We start from the raw sequence: 27615 nt of genomic DNA on the forward strand, positions 1-27615 counted from the left end.
AGAGCTTTCTTAGCAATATCTATTCCATTTTGTTTTTTGCTTTCACAAGCTTAAGCTGATGCCTTATTTGGGAAAGCCTACTAGCTTATGATTGGTTGTCTTTAGGTTTCCATTACTCTCCCCTACTGTGGGCTAGCCAGGCATGTGTAGGACCTTAACTTTCCACACGAGGGATGGAATCCATGCCCTCTGCATTGGGAGCTCAAAGTCTTACATACTGAATGGCCAGGGAAGTCCCTAGGTTTTGATTTCTTAACACTGAGGCATTTGCATGCTTCAGTTTTGTTTATACAGGCTTTTCAGGGCATTAGAGCCACCTCAGTCCAACAGCCTCCTTATTTAATTGATTTAAAAATACACAGAAGTGGAATTAACTTACTCATGCTTAAAGATCTTGTTTAGCTTATATATTCTGCAATAGGGCATATGTACCTTCAAGCAAGGCTGTTGGTTAAAACTTTTGTTTCCTAGAGCCAACAGGAACCTGCTGAAGCTTGCCTTAAGTTACAAACTTTTCCCTACAAGACTAGAACCCTCAAAATGTCAAAAATAAAAACTGTGTAATGTATCTTTTTGATACCCCAAAAAGGTCAGCACTGTGCTTTGCATATAGTAGGTGTTGAGTGTTTGAAAATATGTTATTTCCCAATATATTATTTATGATGAAAGATGATGCTGTGAAAGTGCTGCACTCAATATGCCAGCAAATTTGGAAAACTCAGCAGTGGCCACAGGACTGGAAAAGGTCAGTTTTCATTCCAATCCCAAAGAAAGGCAATGCCAAAGAATGATCAAACTACCGCACAATTGTACTCATCTCACACACTAGTAAAGTAATGCTCAAAATTCTCCAAGCCAGGCTTCAGCAATATGTGAACCATGAACTTCCTGATGTTCAAGCTGGTTTTAGAAAAGGCAGAGGAACCAGAGATCAAATTGCCAACATCCGTTGGATCATGGAAAAAGCAAGAGAGTTCCAGAAAAACATCTATTTCTGCTTTATTGACTATGCCAAAGCCTTAGACTGTGTGGATCACAATAAACTGTGGAAAATTCTGAAAGAGATGGGAATACCAGACCACTTGACCTGCCTCCTGAGAAATCTGTATGCAGGTCAAGAAGCAACAGTTAGAACTGGACGTGGAACAACAGACTGGTTCCAAATAGGAAAAGGAGTACATCAAGGCTGTATATTGTCACCCTGTTTATTTAACTTATATGCAGAGTACATCATGAGAAACGCTGGACTGGAAGAAACACAAGCTGGAATCAAGATTGCCAGGAGAAATATCAATAACCTCAGATATGCAGATGACACCACCCTTATGGCAGAAAGTGAAGAGGAACTAAAAAGCCTCTTGATGAAAGTGAAAGTGGAGAGTGAAAAAGTTGGCTTAAAGCTCAACATTCAGAAAACGAAGATCATGGCATCCGGTCCCATCACTTCATGGGAAATAGATGGGGAAACTGTGGAAACAGTGTCAGACTTTATTTTTTTGGGCTCCAAAATCACTGCAGATGGTGACTGCAGCCATGAAATTAAAAGACGCTTACTCCTTGGAAGGAAAGTTATGACCAACCTAGATAGCATATTCAAAAGCAGAGACATTACTTTGCCAACAAAGGTCCGTCTAGTCAAGGTTATGGTTTTTCCTGTGGTCATGTATGGATGTGAGAGTTGGACTGTGAAGAAGGCTGAGTGCCAAAGAATTGATGCTTTTGAACTGTGGTGTTGGAGAAGACTCTTGAGAATCACTTGGACTGCAAGGAGATCCAACCAGTCCATTTTGAAGGAGATCAGCCCTGGGATTTCTTTGGAAGGAATGATGCTAAAGCTGAAACTCCAGTACTTTGGCCACCTCATGCGAAGAGTTGACTCATTGGAAAAGACTCTGATGCTGGGAGGGACTGGGGGCAAGAGGAGAAGGGGACGGCAGAGGATGAGATGACTGGATGGCATCACCGACTCCACGGACTTGAGTCTGAGTGAACTCTGGGAGTTGGTGATGGACAGGGAGGCCTGGCTGCTGCGATTCATGGGGTCGCAGAGTCGGACACGACTGAGCGTCTGATCTGATCTGATCTGAATGGTGGCTCAGAGGTTAAAGCGTCTGCCTGCAAATGCAGGAGACCTGGGTTCGACCCCTGGGTTGGGAAGATACCCTAGAGAAGGAAATGGCAACCCACCGCCGTATTTCTTTCTTTTTTTTTTTCCCACTCCAGTATTCTTGCCTGGAGAATCCCACGGACGGAGGAGCCTGGTGGGCTACAGTCCACGGGGTCGCAAAGAGTCGGACACGACTGAGCGACTTCACTTCACTTAGTGGGTTATTAATTAGTAAAACCAGATCGAGTCTCTTAAAATAGGACTAAATTCCTCTCCCAACCGCAAAGGCAGCTTCGTGTCTCCTCTCCTCTTTAAGTTCTTCTCTCACATATTAAAAAGAAATAACTTTTGAGGTGTTAGGTTGAATCTCTGCAAGGGAAGGGCAGACGATAAAGTTACTTTTCTAAGAGGTCAGATACTTGTGTCCCCAGCATGCGGTAGTTACCAGTTGGAGGTTTGCGGACTAAGGTGTCAAGGCTTTTCTGAGTTCAGATGTTACCGACAGAGCTTTTAGGCAGCCCACGGTCCCCTTTAAGGTCCGTGTGGATTGTTCTGGGGATGGGAGTGTTAGCCGATTCGGACGCGAGCGGCTGCTCGGCTCGCGCTCAGCCCGGTCGCTCCTCTTGGCACCTTCCATTGGCCGGGACCGTTTTCGGCTCTTTGCCGCGCACGGGGGGAGCCACGAAGCCAACAGCCGTCGGAGCCCGGCGTCTTGCTCGCGGCCCCGGACACGCCGAGCGAGGTGCCGCCTCGGGCCAACAGTCGCGGCTCCTGGCCGGCTGGGGCGGGTCGCAGCTGCTCGCGAGGGGGGGACGTGGCAGGGACCGTGGTCCCCCCGCCAATGTGCGGATGGAGACTTAAGACATGGCTCTGGGAAATGAGCCACAGACGCTGTTAAAAGACACAAACCCGATGTCTTGGAGCCAAGAGCCTAGAGGAAAGGAGCTGAATCCGGAGCTGGGCTCCGGACACCTAGGGCGGAGGAGTAGGGAGTCCCCGGGGCAGTGCTCGCGGCCCAAGTGTGGGCGGAGCAGGTGTGGCGGGGGGCGGGTAAAATCACGTGGTGAAACCGCGCGTGCGCCAGTGTCTAGGGCCGGGCCCGGAGATAAATGCGGCCGCCGCTTTGAGGCATCCGCTCTTCTCCGCTATGTCCGCTGGTTGGCCGCGCGCGGAGGTGCTTCTTACAGAAAGGTAATAGTTGCATCCACTCATGCTCTCTTGAGCTCTCTTGAGGAGGGTTTACCAGTTAACGATTTAGGGATGTGTCTACATTTTAGATTGAGTTCTAGTTGATAGAGGCAGATGTGCAATAGAGAACTAAAAATGTAAAATTCAAGGCCAGTAGTGAATTGGATATGTGCTGGAGCGTATATGCTTTCCTTGTGTCTCAGCTGGTAAAGAATCCGCCTGCAAATGCGGGAGACCTTGGTTCAATCCCTGGGTTGGGAAGATCCCCTGGAGAAGAGAAAGGCTACCCACTCCAGTATTCTGGCCCGGAGAATTCCATGGACTGTAGTCCATCGGGTGGGTGGCAGAGAGTCGGATACGACTGAGTAACTTTCACTTAGGACACTTTTCTCTTTAAAAATTACATTTTGACCACGTGTGAAAGAGTAGTTGAAAGCAATTTGAGTGACGTTGAGGACTTTAATGAAATAGTCACAACTGATAGAATTGTTAGTTTTAATCAAACTGATAGTAAAAGGAAAGAATGGGTGTTATTGCGTGTGTTTGGTGGAGCGGAAGGTTACTTAGGCAGCCGTACTTTCTTTACTATTGTCTGAAGCTGTGCTTTCTGGATACATTCTTTGGGTTAAATGATACTTTAATGTGGATTAAACGCAAAGAGAAGGGAGAAACCTCGCTCTCTTCCTTCCCAATGATCTAGGCAGCGGCTACTAAGCCCAGCTTTTCCTCTACAAAAACTGTATTTACAGCCTGGTCATTGCTGATTCCTAGGGGTTGAAGGAGACAGCTGCACTTTTGTTTCAACGAAACTTGAAAACAGTGGTGGAAGACAACATGGAGGTGAGGCTTCCCCTCGTGCCCTGCTGTGTGACTCTGGAGTCATCCCCGTGATGCACTGTGGGGTACATTCCTCCCTCGCCAACCCTGGGATGTAGGTTCTAGGACACCGCGTGCGCACTAAAATTCGCGGATGCCCGTGTCCTTTTTGTAAAATGGTTGTAATTCACGTGGTTATTGAGTACTTAGGATGTGGCTTTAACAACTGAAGAATGGAACTGTAGTAGACTTTAAAATTAATTAAAAATATTTCATTATTGGAAAAAATGGAAATATGTTTGGAATAACTTGGGTATGTGAATCTTTTTAAAGGTACCTTTTTTTGACATTCAAATACAGATAAAGCATTTCTGATTTTGAAATATTTCAGATATATTAGTTAATTATACCTTAAAACTATTAAAGATAGGCTATGAGAAGGTTGCATATTTGCATATTTTTTGAACAGCAATGCTGTAGTACATTTTGGATTTCTTTATAAGACTGTATACACAAGTCAAGAAGCAACAGTTAGAACTGGACATGGAACAACTGATTGGTTCAAAATTGAGAAAGGAGTATGACAAGACTGTATATTGTTATACCTTGCTTATTTAAGTTCTATACAGAGTACATCAGGTGAAATACCTGCCTGGATAAATCAGAAGCTGGAATCAAGATCAGTGGGAGAAATATCAACAGTCTCAGATATACAGATGATACCACTCTAATGGCAGAGAGAGAAGAGGAACTAAAGATCCTCTTGATGAGGGTGAAAGAGGGGAGTGAAAAAGTTGGCTTGAAACTCAACATTCAAAAAACTGATCATGGCATCTGGTCCCATCACTTCATGGTAAATAGAAGGGGAAAAAGTGGAAGCAGTGACAGAATTTTATTTTCTTGGGCTCCAAAATTACTGCAGATGGTGACTGCAGCCATAAAACTAAAAGATGCTTGCTTCTTGGAAGAAAAGCTATGACAAACCTAGACAGCATATTAAAAAGCAGAGACATCACTTTGCTGACAAAGGTCTGAATAGGCAAAGCTACGTTTTTTCCAGTAGTCATGTACAGATGTGAGAGTTGGACCAGAAAGAAGGCCAAGCACCAAAGAACTGAGGCTTTTGAATTGTGGTGCTGCAGAAGACTCTTGAGAATCCCTTGAACTGTCAGGAGATCAGAGCAGTCAATCCTAAAGGAAATCAGTCCTGAATATTCATTGGAAGGACTAATGCTGAAGCTGAAACTCCAATACTTTGGCCACCTGATAGAGCCGACTCATTGAAAAAGACCCTGTTGTTGGGAAAGATTGAAGGCAAGATTGAAGGCAAAAGAAGAAAGGTGCAGCAGAGGATGAGATGGTTAGAAAGCATCACTGACTCAGTGGATATGATTTTGAATTTGACCAAACTCTAGGAGTTAATGAAGGACGGGGAGGCTGACATGCTACAGTCCGTGAGATTGCAAAGAGTCAGACATAACTTAGTGACAAAAAAACACCAACAATAATTTAGGAACAACAGTAACAGTAGTTATGGATTAATCATGACATTATTTTGTAATGGGAGTCATGTCAAGGAAATTTTGACATTTGTAATAGGAAAACTACTTAGGACTATTGCAATAAGAACATTGCTTTAGGGGAGAGAGGTGGGGCCCAACTCTATGCAATAGACACCTGGGGATATACAGCATGTGAGCAGAGTAAGGGAATCAGTGGATGGAAAAGAGAGGAGAACCCCATCAAGGGTATGGGGTTCTTGCTAAACCTATTTGATAGGATTCTGAAGGTGGGCCAGTGTGATCACATATTGAAGTGTCGGATGAAGTGTGTGATCAGATATCAAGTGTGGGTGACTTAACAGGATGCCTGCTAAAACTGTGGTAGGCCAGCCAAAGACAGGACAGGGTTCAGGAAGGTGTAGTCAAAAGAGGACACAATCTAACTTCAGTTTGGTTAAGGAGAGTCTTTTTCAGTTACAGACAGTTTCTAGCCTCCTGACCACCTGGACCCCAGGGCTTCCCTGGTGTTTCAGTGATAAAGAATCTGCCTGCCAGTGCAGGATACGCAGGTTCAAGCAACTCCTACAGCTCAACTCCAGAAAAATAAATGACCCAATCAAAAAATGGGCCAAAGAACTAAATAGACATTTCTCCAAAGAAGACATACAGATGGCTAACAAACACATGAAAAGATGCTCAACATCACTCATTATCAGAGAAATGCAAATCAAAACCACTATGAGGTACCATTTCACACCAGTCAGAATGGCTGCGATCCAAAGTCTACAAATAATAAATGCTGGAGAGGGTGTGGAGAAAAGGGAACCCTCTTACACTGTTGCTGGGAATGCAAACTAGTACAGCCACTATGGAGAACAGTGTGGAGATTCCTTAAAAAACTGGAAATAGAACTGCCTTATGATCCAGCAATCCCACTGCTGGGCATACACACTGAGGAAACCAGAATTGAAAGAGACACGTGTACCCCAATGTTCATCGCAGCACTGTTTATAATAGCCAGGACATGGAAGCAACCTAGATGTCCATCAGCAGATGAATGGATAAGAAAGCTGTGGTACATATACACAATGGAGTATTACTCAGCCATTAAAAAGAATACATTTGAATCAATTCTAATGAGGTGGATGAAACTGGAGCCTATTATACAGAGTGAAGTAAGCCAGAAGGAAAAACACCAATACAGTATACTAATGCATATAGATGGAATTTAGAAAGATGGTAACAATAACCCTGTGTACGAGACAGCAAAAGAGACACTGATGTATGGAACAGTCTTATGGACTCTGTGGGAGAGGGAAAGGGTGGGAAGATTTGGGAGAATGGCATTGAAACATGTAAAATATCATGTATGAAACGAGATGCCAGTCCAGGTTCGATGCACGATACTGGATGCTTGGGGCTAGTGCACTGGGACGACCCAGAGGGATGGTATGGGGAGGGAGGAGGGAGGAGGGTTCAGGATGGGGAACACATGTATACCTGTGGTGGATTCATTTTGATATTTGGCAAAACTAATACAATTATGTAAAGTTTAAAAATAAAATGAAATTAAAAAAAAAAAATCTGCCTGCCAATGCAGGATACGCAGGTTCAATCCCTAGGTTCTGAAGATCGCCTAGAGAAAGAAGTGGCAACCCACTCCAGTATTCTTGCCTGAAGAATTCTATGGACAGAGGAGCCTGGGGGGCTAGAGTTGGACACAACTTAGCATATATGCACTAGCTGGACCCCAGGCCTTACAGTTCAGTGTGGCTAGGAGACTTATGATTGTTTTATTAAATGAATTCATAAGTAATTTTCCCTTCAACTGACCCTGAGTTATAGGGGGCATTAAAATCAGATGATAATTTAAAAGACATGAAAGGAGGCTTAAATGAAATGAAGTGTGGAGGAAGTACAGTGCCACCTAATCTTAGGATTTGAGGTGATTCAAGGGCCTATATTCTATGAAGTGGTTGGGGGAAATAAAACTTTTCTCTTATTTAATTCCTGAAGTCATACATGATTAGAACACTTACCTTTTTTTTTGTTGTTGTTATTTATAAACTTTCAGTGCAATAGTGTGGTTGATGGAAACGTTGAAGAAGTTCCCAGCAAGAAGGTAATTAAATTTAATCCTCCATTATACAAACAACGTTACCAATTCGTTAAAAATTTAGTGGAGCAACATCAACCCAAGAAGGTAGGTATTTCTCTTTCCAGATATTTGCTAATAATGCCTTCTGTAATGCTTTGTCAAATAAAAATATCTTAATAAGGACCTAACGAGTAAGCAGAGGCTATACAAAAGGACTTTTGCAAGGGGGGAAATGGTTTGCAATAGGGAGAGCATCTGTCTTCATGGGCAAAAAGGAATTTTCTTTTATAGAGAGGAGGGTGAGGAGAAGTAAGATAAAAGAGTGGTGTAATTGGATAGAGGAAGGTGTGAACCTTGAAACCAGCCTATTACCAGGGAGCAGTCCTTGGCTAAATGTAGTCCAATGTTCAGGGGCCTGGAGGGAGGAGAGAATTTGGGGACAAGTAGTCAAGGTAATCATTCTAAGCAAAGAATGGGAACACTAGGCAACATCTGTGAGTGTGGGTAAGATGGTACCTTCTGAAAACTCTTTGTGGAAGTACAAAGCATGGGGGATAGGAGCACAGAGCTCAGGTAAAATTCAACATTGCAAGTTTCAGATGTGAAGGAGATCTTGACATTTTACCACTGGATGTGATCTTCATGTGGTTCACATTTCTAGAGCATTTAGTCCGCACATCAGGTAGACAAGTCTTGTGGACAGAGATACTGTGGTTCTTTTTAACTAGATAATAATGGTGGAGGAAGGCAAGGAGCACTTGGCATCCATCCGCTTTCCCTTTGTAGCAGAGGTATGTGATCAGTGCTGGCACTGGATTCTCTCTTGGTGACACTTCCCTTCTGTGCCAGTTCTTTTTTTAAAAAAATATTTTATTTATAGATTTGGCTGTGCCAGGTCTTAGTTGTGGCATATCGGATCCAGTTGTCTGATCAGGGACCGAATCCGGGTTCCCTGCATTTGGGAGTGTGGAGTCTTAGTCACTGGGCCACCAGGGAAGTCCAGTGTTTGGATTTCATAGGACCAGGGAAACTGGCTAGCCCAGTGAACATCTGAAGTCTGTAGGGCTAGTTACAGGCTAAAGGATGGTCGACTTCTTAAGAAAATGGTAGCTTCTCTCATGAATTAAATTAATCTTTACAGACTTCTCTCTGCTAGATGGTTTACAGTTAGTGATAGGGCTCGTATATATTTAGTATAGTTTCAGCTCCATTCTTTCTTTATACTATTATATAGTATATAATATACTATTTAAAAATTAGTGCAGCTCAGTGCTTCTGTGATATGCTTTCTGTAGTTAAGATTTTCCTTTTTCATTTCTGTGCTCCCCTTCTCCCACCATTCCATAAATGTGCCTGCCACAAAGAGGAAAATTAGTGAATAACCATGGGTGCAACTCAGATACTGTGTATCTTTTTGGGTGTTGGTACTTTTAAGTGTTTGTCATGAGTTATCTTCATTTGCCCTTTTCATAAAGTAGACTTCAGAAGTATATAGATAACCCTCTGTGGTTAATGAAGACTATTGTGTGATTAAGGAAGTCAGATATAATAAAAATCTTAAGAATGTATGTGAATATAAATTAAGGGGACTAGATTAACAGATTAGACCATATCCTAGTCCGTTTGGTCAGTATCCTTTTTTAAATCTTGAAGCTTCTCAGAGGCACAGACCCCTCTCAGAACACTTGGCCTGTCATAGGTGCTGTTCCTATGCCAGGCCCCTAGGGTTTACCTTGAAAATGGAATTAGTTTGTTTATTTCTAATTATTTAGTTTTGCTTGTGCTGGGTCTTCACATCTGTGCGGGCTTCTCATTGGGGCGGCTTCTCTTGTTGCAGAACACAGGCTCTGGAGTGCGGGTTTAGTAGTTGTGGTGCATGGGCTTAGTTGCCCTGCGGCATGTGGAATCTTCCCAGACCAGGGAATCAAATCTGTGTCCCCTGCATTGGCAGGCAGATTCTTAACCACTGGACCACCAGGGAAGTCCATGAATTAGTTTACTGTCCAAACACTGTAGTAGGTCTTGGGAAGTTAACAGGACCTATTTTTCCCTCTAGGTTTTCAATGTATCAGGTTAATTTCCTTTTTATTTTTCTACCAAAAAGGTATGTAATTTTTCTATCAAAAATATATTATGTAATTTTACTGATACCCAACTCTTTCTGGAAAAAAAATGCTTGATCATATGTGATTTTTGGCTATAATGTCTTTGAAATAACATTCTTTCTCATCTACAGGTTGCAGACTTGGGGTGTGGTGATGTTTGCCTCTTAGCGATCTTAAAATACCAAAAGTGCGTTGAAGAGCTTGTTGGAGTAGATATCAATGAGGGGAGACTTAAGTGGAATGGGTAATACTGAATTCTCCAAAATAATTATGCATTAATCTAAAACCAGTGGCACTATTAATTATAGTTAGAGGAAGTATTTTTTTTTCTTGGCCACGCCATGCAATTATGGGATCTTAGTTTCCCGCCCAGGGATTGAATCCAAGCCCTTGGCAGTGAAAGTTTGGAGTCCTAACCAATGGATTGCCAGGGAATTCCCAGATGAAGTGTTTACTTACACCAGCTCTATACAACTTGTTTAAAAGAAGGCACTATGAGAGCTGCAGGCTCACCAAATAATGCCTTTACCATGACACTAATTGGTTCTATGTTGTGAATAGTATCTAGAAGTTCTGTTTACCTATGTAGAAAGTATAGCCTCAATTCAGTAATTAAGGCCATCAAAGCACTGCAAATTCAGTTTCAAATGGCAAAGTCCAATGCTGAACACCAAGATAACATAGCAGAGGATTTAAATTACCACAGCACTGGGGCAGAGGCCCAAGGCCTCCTTCAGTGTGAATGAGTTGCTTGCTCATATATGACTTCTACAGTTCCTTTTAAGAATGTTTTTCTTCTAAAGAACAAAAAATTGAAAAATCACTGATCCAGAGTGAGGAGAGAGAACCAAAAGTATTAATAATGAGAGCAATATCAAATATAAAAATCTTGTTCTCGTCGGCCATTTAATGCCTCATGAGAGAGGAAGTTACCCTGGGACCTTGTGCTTAATACGGCAATTCATGGAAATGGGCTATGTCAGACTTAACCAGTGTAGGCAGGAGATAATTTATCAGAGGGTCAGAGTTTCTGTAGCTGGTAAGATACTCTAAATAGATTATATGTGTGCAAGTGTTCCTTCTGCAATAATGCTTTGCAGGTCAAGGCTGTCCCCATGTGTAGGGGATCATCTGGATCCCCGAGAGCTGGATTTAGCGATTACCTTGTATCATGGCTCTGTTTTAGAGAAAGACTGTCGTTTGCTTGGATTTGACTTGGCAGCATGTATTGAATTGTAAGTATGAAACTGGTTCTTACTATACACATTCATTTGGAAAATATGAATTAATCAGTCTCAGTAAAGTTAGTATGCTAAATATTTGTCATAATCTGAGTTATTTGTGGAGAAAATTGCTTGTCAGTTGGGACTGGGTTTTCACTGGCTTTTTCCAGCTTTTTGTTTGGAGATGATTTCAAGTTTATAGGTTAAGATAGAAAATGTATATAGTACCACAAACACCCATCTCCTTTATCCTGATTCACAGGTGAACATTTTCCATATTTCCTTTATCTTATGTACATGTGCTCTCTTGTTTCCCTCAGTCTCCCTTTCCCTCCACACATTTTTTTTTCTGAACCGTGTAAGTGTAGGTTTTACTCTTTGCCCCTAATAAATTCAGTATTAAACAGCCAGTTCCCTTTTTGTTATTGGTGGTGCCTCATGGCTTGCAGGATTTTAGTTTCCTGACCAGGGACTGAACCCAGGCAATAGGAGTGCAAGCACCGAGTCCTAACCACTGGACCACCAGGCAGTTCCATGGTTCTCTTTATTTTTAATAGGAGTATTTTTCAGTTTTGGCTCTTAATGATTAGATTCCTGGAATACAGTAGAGCTCTATATTTGGGTCCTCAGGTCGTTCAATCTGGAGGCACTAATGTCTGTTTGTTCCTGGGGAGGTTAATTTTGCTCTCTCCAGTCAAGGTGTGTTTGTGCTTGCTTAGCTGTATAATTACTGCCTTCCAGCCCCAAATAAGCAGCATGGAGACTGCACACCATGCACATATCTTGTTACTCATCCATATTTCCCCCCTTAACTTGCCTATATTATATGGTGGTAAATGTTTTTTTGTGGTTTCAGCAGTTCTTTGTATTTACTAGTCAGGAGCCCTCCCACCTCAGTTAACCATCATCAGTGTGAACTCATGAATTCCTGTGTTTTTTTTTTTAATGGATTGTGACTGACTTTATTTTGTTACTCATATCTTCCCATGATTGGTCAACAGCAGTGGAGGGATCCTTTCAAGCTGGCATCTGTGTCCTTGTGATATGTCTGGTTTTTGTTTTTTTGAGCACTTACTTCCTGTTATAACAAGATGTACCAGACTGGTTGTCTACCTTTCCTTCCTCATCTGCCATTTCTGGTTCCTTTTAATGGGAAATGGTATTCACAAACCAAAATATGTCTCTAAATGACCTTTAGTAGTAGTTAAGTATCTTATTCTAGGGTCAGTTTGCCTACTATTGTGCCCAGATTTCCAGTGTTTAGTAACATGTTCTCTAGAGCAGTGTTTTTATTTCTTTTGTATTTCCTATTGCCTGGCACACAGTAGGTGCCTAATGCTTGAAATGACTGACGGAGAACATTAGAACATTGGTTGAAGAGCAAGGCGCAGTGATCAGTGTCATCTATGTGTAGCCTGGGTCTGAATGTCATTTTTAAGATTGACTATTCCATTGTATATATCAGTTTGCTTATCCATCATTTGTTTATTTTTAATTACCTTTTGGCTATTGTGAAAAACGTCAAACTATGTTTCTCTTATCTGGTCTGAGAGGTCCATGGTTAGACATTGTTTTGCTAAATCAGTTAGGGAGCTACTTGCAAGTGAAGCTGGGTTTCATTATATCTTTCTCACTGACCACTTTAGAATAGAACATTTTGATTCAGAAGATCTGGCGAAGTTTCCTGAAGTTGTCTTTGGGTACATGTGTCCAGCCATGATTGTCATCAGCACACCAAACTCTGAATTCAATTCCCTGTTTCCATGTGCAGTCTTTAGAGATTCAGATCACAAATTTGAGTGGAGCAGAATGCAGTTTCAGACCTGGTGAGTTCTTAAGTGTCTTTTTTGTATGTGACTACACTGGAGTTTTAAACCATATGAAATCTTAGTATCTACGGTTACCATAATAAGTTATTTCTTACTTTACTCCAACAAAATTGATTCCCAGAATGCAACTTGGCATATAATCATTAAGGAACTACCATATTTGGGCATTTATTTTCTCTGTCGAGTGTCAAAAGTGTGTGTGGGCACTGCTACCTTTCATGTGAAGGTATCAGGAGTTATCTCCCAGAATGGCGTGACAGATGGTCATGTTCTGGCAAAACTGCAAACCCAAATAGGAGCTGGGATTATAGCCCTTCTGGTTTCCTTGTCCCTGCACGCTGTTCCATATTCTTATGGTTACTGGGAAACTCACACTGTCATTGCCTTAATGCGCTTTGCAGAAATAAGCAAAGCCAGTGATATGGCCTCATGTGATGTTGTAGGAATTGCAGTTTATTTTAACTTGTAATTTTTATGTTCTGTCCTAACTAGAAATGGTTGTTTTAGTTTAGAAAATCATCTTTTCTCTTTGTTTTGTTTTTTAGGGCTTTAGATGTGGCCAGTCGCTACAATTACTCGGTGGAGTTTACTGGTGTGGGGGAACCACCCACAGGAGCTGAGGATGTTGGCTATTGTACCCAGATAGGGGTCTTCCGGAGAAAAGCAGAAGCAGCTGAACTGGCTGTTTTGGAGCATCATGGTGAACATGTTTATGAAGTTGTGAGTGTTCTTTGTATTCTCAGAGCAAGTTCATTTACTGGGATGGTGAGATAAGTCCCCATTAGAGAGAGGTGTGAATGACATTCTTTTGAGGAGAATCCCATGCCCCATGATCTCCCAAAGCATGTTACAGAGATGATCTGCTGGTGTCTTGGAAATACTTCCCCAGCAGCTGTGCACTCCACCCCCATCTTTGTAGTCTGTTAGGAAAGAGGAAAAGCAGCAGCAGTTTCTGTGTAGCTTGATTTAGGACATGACTTGAAATTGAGTCTTGAAGCTTGTCAGACCCATTTTGTTTGAGGAGATGTGTATGGTAAAGAATATGTTGAAGAATGTGTCTATATGCCAGGAATTTTTGACCCTCATAACTGGGACATTCACAATAGGTAAGGTTTGACATGTTCATGTGCTTAATTATATATACAGTTAATTCTAATGTGCTAAAAAGTTACTAGTGGTTTTGAAAATTTTTCTTCTATTCCAGATCTTTTTTTTTTTTGCTCCTTCAGGTTTATACAACCTCGTACCCAAGTTTACAGCAAATAAATTACCGTAGACGTGTGGTGATTTATCTAGTGTACCGAGAAGTGAGCAGATTGAAACAGAAATACCAAGTGAGTTTGAGACAGCATGAATTGGAGCCTGAGTTCATAGCCCCTGGCAACCAGACAGGAAAATTCACCTCAGACCTTCCAGTTCCAGTACTCACTGAAGATGACAAAGCCATGGAGATAGCTCCCCAACCTTTCTGTATTGAAGATAAGTTTTACGTACCCCTGCAAAGAATCATTGCTTATCCCAGGCTGGGGCACTTATGCGGTAATGTAGAGAAGCTGAGAGAGTTCCTTGGTGACGTGATTGAACTGAACTGTGATGGTTCTGCAGTGAAGGTTGACTTGAACGATTGTAGTGACTTTTGAATCCTTACGTCCTGAAATTCAGGATCTTCACAATAATTGGGCTCATTTAGAATTTAAACGTTGTGCAGTCATAATTGAGGTAGCTTTTCATTTTAAAATCACCTGACTTTTATGGTTTTTGGTGTGTGTGTGTTGAATGTTGATATTAAAGAGTTTTAAAGAAAACTGAATTATCTAGTAGTGTTTAAAACCTTTTTCCAGGGGGTAGAGTAGCTTTAAAATCTCTCCCTCCTTTGAGCTTAATTCTAACCTGTGATACTTAGCCTAAAACACATATACAACAGGAATGCAGGTATTTGAGAGAACAAAACCTCAACAGTCAAAATATTTGCCCATGGGATTTGAGTTTCGCTCTCTGGAGCTTACTGGCTGGAGTTGGGGTGGTAGTAGCAGTAGGAGAAAGAGAAATATAGTTTCTTGTATTGGGCTTCCCTGGTGGCTCAGATGGTAAAGAATCTGCCTGCAATGCAGGGAACCCGGGTTCGACTCCTGAGTTGGGAAGATCCCCTGGAGAGGGGAATGGCTACCCACTCTAGTATCTTTGCCTGGAGAATTCCCTGGACAGAGGAGTCTGGTGGGCTGTAGTCCATGGGGTCACAAAGTCGGACACGCACGTAATAAGAAAAAACGTTGTCTAAATGAGACGTTTTTCCTGAAGCATGGCAGTGCAGAGGTTAGCCAACCAAGAGACTGCTGTACACACACGGACCCCTATGCAAGCGTATGTCCATCTTGCCATTCCACTGTACTTCATGTGCACCCTGGGGACAGAGATGGTTGTTTGAGCTTTAGCTACCACTTGGCAAATTCCAAACCAGTGAAAAAGAAAAGGGAAGGGACAGAGGGCACGTGCCAGCTGTCTGGTAAGGTTTTTTGCACTGCTCCTGATTCTTGGCCAGATGGAAGTCTCATGGTCAGGCCTTACAGCAAGGGATGCTGGGAAGTGGAGCCTTTTATTTTGGGATGCCATGTGCCCATGTGGTAGGCTTCTGCCAAAGGACATTGTGGCAACCTGCCACAGCTGGAATGTCCTGAAACAAGCCGGGGCTACGCAGACTGGGTACCTGGGAAGGGCTTCCTTGGGGAGGAGGGGGAAGGCTGTAATTCTCAAGCTGAGTTTAGAAGGGCTAATAATTAAGTAGATGGAAAATGGATTTGGTGGGGGATGGTGAGTAAAAAAAAGGGATTCTGGGAGAGAACAGTATTAATCAGACTGTTCTATCAGATCCCCTCTGTGTACTTAACACTGATTTTACTCCTAGAGGCATGCAATCTAGACTTTTGTACCCCCACCCTGCCCAAAGGGCCCTCTGTCCTCACCTTTCTAGGCTTATACAGCTTTCTAGCGTTTCCTTCTCATTGCTCTTCTGTTATAGCCAAGATCTTCTAGCCTAGACTCCAAAATTTACTTTGTTCAGGCTTAATCACCTCCCAGAAGTGTTTAAATGCCCATGACTACTGTGGGTGATGTCCCCGTGGCTCCCTCACTTCTCTGTGGCTCCTGTACCTGCCGCCTTCTTGATTTGTCTTTACCTCCCTATCTTGATACAAGCCTTTATTTGCATGTTGAATGGTTCTAAGTTGGGGGTCAGCAAATGCTCCTCTGGCGACAGAGTAACTTTCAGTGTTGCAATATGCAACTGCATGAGCTGACTGGAAAAGTGAACACAATAATTCTACACGTCTTTCTGAGACGGAATAATTAAATGTCTGATTTAAAGAAAACAGCACTGGCAACCCTACTCATATCTGTATACATGATGAGTTGCATGGTACCTCACCAGGTTCTAAGTGTGATACCCATGGAGTGTGGGTACCTGCTGAGATGCAGTATAGTCTCCCCCAGCCACTCCTCTGTTATTCTTGCCTCCTGCTTGCTTTACAGTCATGCCCAAGGGCAGCCCTCAGCTCACTGGAAACCAGCTCCCCAGGGTGCAGTGCTCGAAGGCCTGTGGCTTTTCCTGACTTCAAGGATAATTTGCTAGGTGGGTTTCTGAGAAGTGACATAATCGTATTTGAAATTTCACAATTATGTCTTGCTCCCTCCCCTTCCTATTTGTGGGCTGCATATTCATACGCAATTTGGTGAAGTGTTTTACATAATTCAAAAATCTTTTCATTGATGGAATTTAAAGTAAACTTCATACAATTTTTTTTTTTTTTTTTTGGCTATGCTGCATAGCTTGTGGGATCTTGGTTCCCTGACCAGGAATAGAACGTAGGATCTCAGCAGTGAGAGCACAGAGCTCTAACCACTGGACCACTAGGGTATTCCCTAAACTTTATTGACTTTAAACTTTATAAACTTGAAAATTTTTCTTTAATGCCTGCCTTTGGAAACATCGCTGGGAACCCACTTCCTCTCAAATTCATTGCTTTTCTAAGACAGTCCACTATTCTTTACAGAAGTCCAGTGGATAAAATACCTATTCTGATATCAATTATTTCATATAAATGGTATAGATTTTGATGCAGCTTTATCATTAGTAATATAAAATTCATTTTCATCTATTTTTATCCCATTCTTTTTAATGACTATGTATGCTTTTTAATAAAGTGGAAATAGTACTGCAAGTTCATTCTGAAACCCAGACTGCTCATAAAGGTGTGAAGAAGAAATCCCTCAACAGTTTGCACCCAGCCCTTCCATTTCACTCCCTAGAAAACTATTAAAAGTTTTTTGTTCCCCAATAAAGTACAAGTAAATTCCAGTTTTGCAAAGACTAGTGGCCTTTTAGGGGGGCAGCTTTTTTTTTCTCCTAGGAAAACCATTTGAATGGGTCACACTTTTGTACCTATAAAGGCCTTAAGAATAGCAAACTTTGCTCCACGGAATTAAAGTACACTGTATGACGGTGAAAAAGGTTGTTCTGTAGGAGGAAGAGTTTTATTTGCAGATTTGCTTGGAAAGTGACCAGCACTGCCACCATCATGGCCCACCCACCAGGTTAGATTGAAATTTATGCTACTCAGTATTAGCTGGAACTTACCGGCCCTTGTTCTGAGTGAAATTTGCCTGTAATTCCTGTTTTCGTGGTCTGGGCAACTCCAAAACCCCTTTAAGGATTTCTGCACAGCTCACAGCACTCCCTTGTAGTGCAGTTGAGATGTGAAACTGAGCCCCTTCAGTGTCTCAAGACATTCCACACAGCCCCAGGCTCGGCACCCTTCCCTTAGCTTCTCACCTCCTCACCCCTCTTTCCTTCCTAAGCCCCCTGTCTACAGCATACCCAGCAGTTCAGCTCTCTTTGAACTGCTCTCAAGCCTCTGGGGCTCATTTCTGTCAGGAAGTTATTCCAAATGAAAGTAATTTCTTTGATTAGAGTTTGGGTACCAACAAAATTACCTCATTATAGCTGGTACTGTAGAGACTGAGCTAAGCAGCTGTAGGCTGGAGGCCAGGGACTGAGCGCTGCCAGCAGTGCCATGGCAGACGGAGTCTTACTAGATTATACCTTCATGGAGCACGCAGGTGTTAACTGTGGTCAACATGGTTTATCACTGAATGTGGTGCACATCTTTGGGGATATCCAGAAGTAGGGAATATTTAAGAGTATTGGTAAGATCTAGCAAGCCAGCTGGTAGGAGCTGGAAGTCAAGTTTGTACAGTAAATGTTAATTTCACCTCTTTTGCAACTAGTTTTTGATGCCACCATTAGCCTAGTTATACACCTGTCTTAATTGTCAATGGCCTCTACCCGTTCACCTGTTGGGTTCTAAGTTCCTATTAAACTGTATGTACTCTCTGCCAGCATTGCTCCCTGCTCCATTTCATCCTGTATTATATGCTATGACCAGACCTGAAACTACTCAAACTCTGGTCATTCTGTTCTTTCCTGGAAGTGCTGCATTGCTTCCTATTTCCACACCTCATCCCACACTCAGAGATTTTGCCTTCATTGAATCGGCTATGTTTTCCCACTGCCATTGTCTTTGTCCAGCCTTGTCCCTCTGGAATCCCTTTATCATGCTGACCTCCCAGTCTTTTCTAGGAGGAATCATGTCATTGAACTTACTGAATCTTTGGTTAATTCCATACTAAAAACAGTTTTGCCTTGTTTAAGTAGAATATGCAATGCTTTAAAATCTTTTAAAGTGCTTGAAATTTTTAAATTTAGTACTGAGAACTCATAAAATGTTTTTCCTTTGGTCTTAATTCCAAAGAATATAGGAATATACGGGAAAGAAAAGCCAGACACAGGCTCATGTGGGAGAGGCAGTTTTGAACAGAATCACTTAAGTTCAATACCAGAAGGTGGCATACTTTTCCCACTTAAGAGTAAATGCATTCATTTGCTTTGAGGAATCCCTATAAATAAAATGCAAAAAAGAATTCTAGTTATGCCCATTTTCTGTAGATGTTTGAAGCTTTTGCTATGCATATTCAGGAAAATCACTGCTGAAGTGGTTTCCAGATCTAGCAGTGGAGTCAGTTTCTTGAGAAATGGTCGAAGAGACATCTCCACTTAGCTGAGCTGTAATGCATAGGCATGGGGTCTAAACTAATTCATACAGAATGGTTTTTGTATTTTGTTATTACATGGTCCCTGTGGAATAGAGATCACTGATTCATGGAGTGTCTAAATTTAAGCCTTTTCTGTTTATGTTTCCTAAATTTGTGTTACATCTTGTGTAATGTGGGATGGGTTAGCTCTACCAAAGATTGCATATGATGCAAAGGAAAAGAAAGGTTTCATTCCCTTACATCTGCTGCAACCAGGTATATGCTATATATGTACAGGAAGGAAAAGGTAAAATAAGGTGAAAGAACGGGGAGGATGTAAGGAGGAAGGGAGAAAAAACTAGGTGTTGAGGAAAGATGGAGCAAGTCATAAGAAGGCTGGGCCTGGGAACCCCATGCTTGAGATATGGGCAAGAACGTCTGAAGGGACAGGACACAAACAGATTGGAAGAATTAATATTGCTAAAATGACAACACTACCCAAGGCAATCTACAGATCCAGTGCAGTTCCTAGCAAGATACCAAGGATGTTGTTCACAGAACTAGAACAAAACTTTAAAAATCTGTATGGCAAAAAAAAGACCCAGAATTGCCAAAGCAATGCTGAGGAAAAACAGCAAAGCTGGAGGCATAACCCTCCCAGAAATCAGGCTGTACTACAAAGCTACAGGATCAAAACAGTGTGGTATTGGCATAAAAACAGATACACAGATTAATGGAACAGAGTAGAGCGCCCAGTGCTAAATCCACATAACTATGCTAAATTAACCTATGACAAAGGAGATAAGAATATATAATGGAGAAAATCTCTTCAACAAGTGGTGCTGTGAAAGCTGGACAGCTATATATATGCTATGTATATGAAATTACAATGAATGTTCAATGAAATTAGAACATTGCCTCACAGCATATACAAAGATAAACTCAAAATGGTTTAAATACCTAAATTTAGGACATGATGCCATAAAACTCCTAGAAAAGAACACAGACAAAACATTCTCTGACATATCATAAGAATGTTTTCTTAGGCCAGTCTACCAAGGCAACAGAAATAAAAGCAAAAATAAACAAATGGAACCTAATGAAACTTAAAACTTATATGTTCAGCGAAGAAATGATCAATAACAAAAAGACAACCTATGGAATGGGAGAAAATATTTGCAAATTATATGACTGATAAGGGGTGAATAGCCAACATACGTAAAGAGCTCATACAACTCAACATAAAAAGACAACCTGATTAAAAAATGTGTAGAAGATCTGACTATTTTTTAAAGAAGACATACAGATAGCCAAGAGACATGTGAAAAGATGCTCAATGTTGTTAATCATCGGAGAAATACAAATCAAAACCACAGTGAGATAACCACCTCACACGAGTCAGAATGGTATCATTAAGAGCTCAAATAACAAATGCTGGTGAGAATATTGAGAAAAGGGAACCCTTGTACACTATTGGTGGGAATGTAAATTATGTGCAGTCACAGTGAGAAAAAAATATGGCAGTTTCTCAAAAAATTAAAAACTACCATATGACCCAACAATTCCACTCTTGGATATATACCTGAAAAGAAAAAACTAATTTGAAAAGATATGAACCCGGATTTTCATAGCATTATTTACAAGATCAACAGATGAATGGATAAAGATGTGCTATATATACATTCAGTGGAACACTGCTGCTGTTGCTGCTGCTAAGTCACTTCAGTCATGTCCCACTCTGTGCGACCCCATAGACGGCAGCCCACCAGGCTCCCCCGTCCCTGGGATTCTCCAGGCAAGAACACTGGAGTGGGTTGCCATTTCCTTCTCCAGTGCATGAAAGTGAAAAGTGAAAGTGAAGTTGCTCAGTCGTGTCTGACTCTTAGCGACCCCATGGACTGCAGCCTACCAGGCTCCTCTGTCCATGGGATGGAGTGGGGTGCCATTGCCTTCTCCAGTGAAACACTACTCAGCCATAAAAACAAGATTTTGCCATTTGCAACAACATGGATGGACTTGGAGGGTATTAAGTGAAATAAGAGGATGATAAATACTGCATATTATGAATCTAAAAAATAAACTAGTGAATATAACAAAGAAATTTACAGATATAGAGAACTTATATACACTTACAAAAAACCAACTAGTAGTTACCAGAGTGGAGGGGAAAGAAGGGAGGGGCAGGACAGGGGTAGAAAACTATTGTTTTTTAAATATTTATTTATTTGGCTGTGCTACATCTCAGCTGCAGCACTGGGGATCCTTGGTCCTTGCTGTGGCATGTGGGATCTTTAGTTGTGGCATGTGGGATCCAGTTTCCTGACCAGGGATCAAACCTGGGACCCCTACTTTGGGAGCTCTGAGTCCCAGCCACTGGACCACCAGGGAAGCCCCCTCCCCCCAGGGGGGGTGATTCAGGATTAAAATTTTCAAATTATTAAGTATAAAATAAGATATAAGGATATATTATACAACAGAGGGAATATAGCCAATATTTTATAACTATAAATGGAGTATAAGTTTTAAAAATTGTGAGTCACTAGACTTTATTTTTCTGGGCTCCAAAATCACTACAGATGGTGACTGCAGCCATGAAATTAAAAGATGCTTACTCCTTGGAAGGAAAGTTATGACCAACCTAGATAGCATATTCAAAAGCAGAGACATTACTTTGCCAACAAAGGTTCGTCTAGTCAAGGCTATGGTTTTTCCTGTGGTCATGTATGGATGTGAGAGTTGGACTGTGAAGAAGGCTGAGCACTGAAGAATTGATGCTTTTGAACTGTGGTGTTGGAGAAGACTCTTGAGAGTCCCTTGGACTGCAAGGAGATCCAGCCAGTCCATTCTGAAGGAGATCAGCCCTGGGATTTCTTTGGAAGGAATGATGCTAAAGCTGAAACTCCAGTACTTTGGCCACCTCATGCAAAGAGTTGACTCATTGGAAAAGACTCTGATGCTGGGAGGGATTAGGGGCAGGAGGAGAAGGGGACGACAGAGGATGAGATGGCTGGATGGCATCACTGACTCGATGGACGTGAGTCTGAGTGAACTCCGGGAGTTGGTGATGGACAGGGAGGCCTGGCGTGCTGTGATTAAGGGGGTCGCAAAGAGTCGGACACGACTGAGTGACTGATCTGATCTGATCTGATGCTGTATACCTGTAATTTTATTTTATTTATTTTTTAAAATTTTATTTTTAAACTTTACAATATTGTATTAGTTTTGCCAAACATCAAAATGAATCCGCCACAGGTATACCCGTGTTCCCCATCCTGCACCCTCCTCCCTCCTCCCTCCCCATACCCTCCCTCTGGGTCGTCCCAGTGCACCAGCCCCAAGCGCCCAGTATCGTGCATCGAACCTGGACTGGCGACTCGTTTCATACATGATATTATACATGTTTCAGTGTCATTCTCGCAAATCTCCCCACCCTCTCCCTCTCCCACAGAGTCCATAAGACTGATCTATACATCAGTGTCTCTTTTGCTGTCTCGTACACAGGGTTATTGTTACCATCTTTCTAAATTCCATCTATATGCGTTAGTATACTGTATTGGTGTTTTTCTTTCTGGCTTACTTCACTCTGTATAATAGGTTCCAGTTTCATCCATCTCATTAGAACTGATTCAAATGTATTCTTTTTAATGGCTGATTTAAACTGTACATCAACTATACTGAAAAAAGAGTCTGAGGGGACAGATGAGAGGCTCCTGCCAGGTTCTGCTGTGATCTGGCACAAAGTCACCTGCAGTGATCCTGTGTACTGAGGAAGAGGTTTGAGGGTTTCACCTAGAGTGGCCACAGCCCACCCTACTTCTGCCAGCAAGCAAGGTACTTTCTCCTTAACTTATGTAACTTTTCATAATCTGCACCATCCCGGGAAGTCATGACGGTCTCAAGGATCTGGGTTCAAACTCATAGTGAACCGTAGTTCTTTATTAACTTTAAATTGTTATAATTCGATTATCTGCAGAGAGAATATGTTGATGTTTTCCCTCCCTGTGAGGACATTTTAGTCAAAAAGAACAGTCTGTACAAAGGTGTGGTGACCATGAATATCATTTAAAGCCATGATTTTAACCTCAAATAGTGCCACACTTATTGACCATCTTTTGTCTTAACACTAGAATTAAGATGTGTTTGTAGATGCTACACAAAGACAAATTTTTGGCTTGATCAAACTCTTAAGTGCCTACTATGTGGCATATTCCTAACATTAGCTTTTATGTTCTTCATCATAACCAGAAAGATTTGGTGGTATTATCTCCATGCTAGATTAGAAAACAGGTTCCGAGGGGAGTTTGAATTCAAATTCAGGTCTGTCTGATTCCAGAGTCCCTGCTCACAGGACCGTAGAGAAGTCTGTAAACCTGGTATACTACTTGGTCATAAATAAAGGGAAGCCCTAAGGAAGAAGTTATACACTGGTCCTTTCCTTTTGGTTTTCTTTTGTTGGCAAGAATCTGGTAGATTTCTGACAGAATCTTAACTGAAATTTTAAAGGATAACAACATTCTAAACTTTAAGATATGATTTTTATTGAACATGTGTAAGATTCACCTTTACATTACTCATATTTTACAATAAAAAATTAGTTTTGATAAAAAAAAAGGAAAACATTTCCTGGATTAACAGTTGGAAAATTAACAAAAAATATAAATATGAAGGTCATTTTCCATGTATTAGAGATTAGAATACTAATGGAATCACTTCAATAAAATTTTATTCATAAGCATTTACATGATTACCCACAACTCTATCAACTTCCAGAGGATCAAGTAAATGTATAAGAGGAAGGTGATCCCCAAAATAAGACATATCTCCAAAAAAACCAAACTGAATATACCCTAAATGTCTTCCTGTACATGGGATTTGGTCAATGAGTATAGTATCAGAAAGAGAATTCTTTGTTTTATACATAGGATGAACATAAACACTTGTGAATGTGGAGTTTGTTGTCCACATAAATTAAAAATGTTGCAAATTTTGTCACCTGGAGAGTAGTTAGAGATGACCCACATGACCATTTAAAATATACTGTGAATATATATTATCTTCTAAAAAGTCATATATAAGGGAATAAGGCCTTTATATCCAAAGCAGTCTTAAAACAGGTTAATATAGGCCTGTTTCATCCTTTGTATTTTTAGACTTCATATTCTTTAACATCTCAGCTATTAAGACTATGTACAGTACCTAAGCCAACATATGAGTAATGGCATAACCCAATTTCAACTATAGTATAGGTTATATTAACATGACGTACCATCCAGGAGAACTGACCAAGCATAATTTCTGAACTGTCCCAGTTAAAGATCTGTTAAAATGCAATCCTGTCACATGAGCCCAGTCTCTTTCAGAACATTATCATATATAATGGAAGTGTAACATTTCAGAGAACTTCAATGAAGTATTTAATCATACTATTAGCATGAACGTTCAAGTAGTCTGTTAGCATGGAAATCTTAAAATTCTAAAAATACTTCTGGATGTTTTAACATATCAAAACTCATTGACAACTGAATATGTTTTGACTGGAAGCTAGAAGATTATTTTCCCTTCTAGCAACAAATGGGCTAAGTGGTAGATGCTCATGGTTTTTACTTAAAAAACAACAAGCACATACAGAAGAATCTAGTTTGGACAGCACTACTCTGATAGTATTTTGCTGGAATGGGTTGGTGGACTTAAGGATTTTTGGTCAAGACTTTCTCAGATTCTAAGTAACCAATCTGAATCAGTTGTCTGTATACAGAAGGCTTCACCACCACCATTGCCAAGGGGAGTCGACAGTGCGCGTGTAAACTAATGGCCCAGGGCCGGCCTGCTCTGCCCTTTTCGACCCTTCACATCCTCTCTAATTTTGGTCACCAGCACAAGTCACAGGAAGTGCCCCCCCCAAGGTATATAAGACACTTCATTATCTGATCAGAAATACTTAGCTTTAAAAGATCATGAATCCTTTTTACAAGGGTAAGATTAGGAAAAAAAAGAAAGTTATACATCTGCAAATTCTCCAAGACTAGGTGATATAAATATTAGATTTTAATATTAAAAAAATAAAATTTGTAATATTTAAGTTAAAAATTTATTAAGTTTTCAAATTTATTTTCTAAACTCAAAATGGAACCAAAAGTGGACTTGGTATTTAATAAGTTTTTTTGAATAGCTACATGGTTAAGATATTAATAGTACAATAGTTTAAGAAAAACTAGAAAGTAAGACACATAGGTCCTTCAACAAACATTTTCGAGGACTCTAAATAAATCTAGTTGCAAAGTATGCTGACAAAACACAAAATAGAATAAAATAAATCCAGACTTTCACTGACTACAGTGGACACTGTCATCTTTTTTCTTCCTAGTGTTTCTACTTATTAAAATATTGGTTATATTTACTACTACATTAATCAAGATGTATCTGGTGACTGCTCAAAGGCACGATTTTCAAAATCTCTCCACATTTTGTTTTTTAAAAAGAATTCTCTATCATCTTAACTACCAAGAGCCAGTCTTGTATTGGGCCAAGGGCAGTCAAGGATGAGTAAGATGGGGGCAGTGTCCTCACCATGGCATCGCTTATGTATCTGAAGAACGTCATCATGGAACCTAACTTACAATCTAGTTTTCATAATCACTTTCAAAACTGCAAAATCATCTGTAGAGATGCCAATAAAAAATACAGAACTAATGCTTTGAAAATAGAAAAATAGTTTTTAAGACGTCATACTAAATATCTCTCTAAACAATATCTTCACATCTCTTTTAAAAACTTTGATTTTCTTCTTCCCATAATATATAATGAATGGATCAATTCACCTGTTTATTCATAGACAGCAAGTCTTTACCACTTAAGGTAGTATTTTCCTTGGTTAGACTAAAATGTTCAGGTCAGTGTTTTTCTTCAAATCTTAACAAGAAAGTTTAACTAATAAGTCAAAATTCTATCTTTCAACATTCAAAATATCCCAAAATAGGGTGTTATCTCTTAAAAAAAAATCAGCATCTATTTATAAAAGTAGTATTGAATTAATTTGGAATACCCAATCACTGAAATATTAAAAAAAAACCCTAACCTGAATTATTCAAACACTTTCAAACCTCTAAATTTGGATATTAAAATAAATTTTCTTTAAAAATAATATTTTTTCCCTTATTTTGCCAACATGGAAATACTAGACCAAAGTAACTCTAACACACTATATTTCTTGGACCTGGTTTGAAAGTTAAGGACTGGGAATTACTGGTTCCATAGGAGCAACATTCTTTTTCAGTGACTAATTGAGTCCAAGAAAACTGAGATCTTTCCACACAGAAACTGTCATGTAAGACCAGAAAAACTCTTGAGGTTTATCTGCTGTGCTATTTAACTGGATCCAGATCAGATATTCTTACTTCTACTTGATGTATGTTGTATTCTATTCTTGCCTCAAAATAACTGATTTCTGATGCAGCAAAGAAGAAAACAAAACAACGGGTCCATGTCAGTAAGGTCAAGTGGCTATCCCTTGTTCTTTATCCATTACCTCCTTGGAATAATTTTCAGTTTCATGTAAGCTTGAATCTTCAGAGAAAAGGCAGTTTTGTTTCTGACTGCATCTCAATTTTCCTCCTGTTGTTCTAATATTTGACTCCTAAACCCAGCAGATATTATTGTTAGTTAACAGAGCTCTTACGTTAGGGCATCTTATGGAAGCTTAACATACTGAATCTTATACTTCTCTTAGTCTTTCATATAGCACTAATGGGAATTCTGCAGCTCATCTAATATTAACAAGTAATGACACATACTGCATAATAATAGCATTATACTCATTCATGTATCTCAGACTTAAATAACACACACTTGTTTTTGAATTTATGACTGATTCATTTAGAATTAAGCATTTTACATATTTAAACTGTAGTATAACACTTTCCCAAAGCACAAGCACCCACATTTTATATCAATTATTGCATCAAGAAGAGTGAATAAATTTAGTACAATACTGTAGGGAGTATAATATGGAAGATTTCCTTCCCAGGAATTATACCTATTCTTGGCAGAATTTATAGTTTAAATTATTTTCACTTCTTGTCTCGCAAACACAAAATTTAAAAGCTAGAGCCAAATCTGTCGAACATTGTCTGTCACAGGTTTGACACTTAAACACTAAAACTATACTCAGATGTATAGTGTTTTTTCCCACTGGATGTTTTTACAGAAAAAGCAGGCTTTTCATTATTATGTGCAGTGACCACAGAGGCTGTGTTCCTATAACCACACGTGGCACACTGCTCTGGTACTGCCATTCCGATGTTCCCTGTTGGTAGGTGAGAAAGAGTGGTGGGCACCTTCAGAGAAGAAATCAGTGTTGGCTTTCCTCTTGATAGACGAACATGCTTCATTTTTTTAATAGGTTCATTTGCTCTAAGTGCTGGAATAAAGTGCCTTAATTGCTCAACTGCCCACATCTTAAACCCACAGGGAAGCTTCAGTTCACCAGCTTGACTTCTAGCGTTTGATCACAACTTGTTCATAAGCTCCAGACCCCACCCTAAAAAGAGGGAAAAGACAAAACAAAACTTCAGACTTGTGAGCTGCAGTGTTTAAAATTGTTCCAGTTAACCTTGTCCCCAAAGAGACAGTGCATTAGACATTTTCTACTTGATTTGATATCCACA

General features: G+C 40.5%; 2 protein-coding genes across 4 annotated transcripts in view; one reads left to right on the forward strand and one right to left on the reverse strand.

Moving 5' to 3' along the window:
* The first annotated feature begins 2894 nt into the window (after positions 1 to 2894).
* On the forward strand, positions 2895 to 14678 carry HENMT1 (HEN methyltransferase 1). Of its 3 annotated transcripts, none has more exons than XM_005204235.4 (8): positions 2895 to 3298; positions 4067 to 4135; positions 7688 to 7816; positions 9948 to 10060; positions 10917 to 11051; positions 12686 to 12865; positions 13414 to 13588; positions 14098 to 14678. In XM_005204235.4, the coding sequence occupies exons 1-8, from the start codon at positions 2972 to 2974 to the stop codon at positions 14506 to 14508; spliced, it is 1539 nt and encodes a 512-aa protein (XP_005204292.3). In that variant the 5' UTR covers positions 2895 to 2971; the 3' UTR covers positions 14509 to 14678. The 3 variants fall into 3 exon arrangements, with proteins under 3 accessions (XP_005204292.3, XP_024845814.1, XP_002686206.1); XM_024990046.2 differs by having other exon boundaries at positions 7688 to 7735; XM_002686160.7 differs by having other exon boundaries at positions 3210 to 3298; positions 4045 to 4135.
* Positions 14679 to 23465: 8787 nt separating this feature from the next.
* Positions 23466 to 27615, reverse strand: part of EEIG2 (EEIG family member 2) — an 82619-nt gene continuing 78469 nt past the window's right edge. Inside the window, exon 11 of the mRNA XM_002686161.6 lies at positions 23466 to 27488. Within this exon, the coding sequence (XP_002686207.1) occupies positions 27446 to 27488 (43 nt within the window). The 3' untranslated portion in view covers positions 23466 to 27445. The remainder of the gene's footprint in view (positions 27489 to 27615) is intronic.

This window comes from Bos taurus, chromosome 3 (genome assembly GCF_002263795.3).
Source record: "Bos taurus isolate L1 Dominette 01449 registration number 42190680 breed Hereford chromosome 3, ARS-UCD2.0, whole genome shotgun sequence".
NCBI classification, from domain to species: Eukaryota; Metazoa; Chordata; class Mammalia; order Artiodactyla; family Bovidae; genus Bos; species Bos taurus.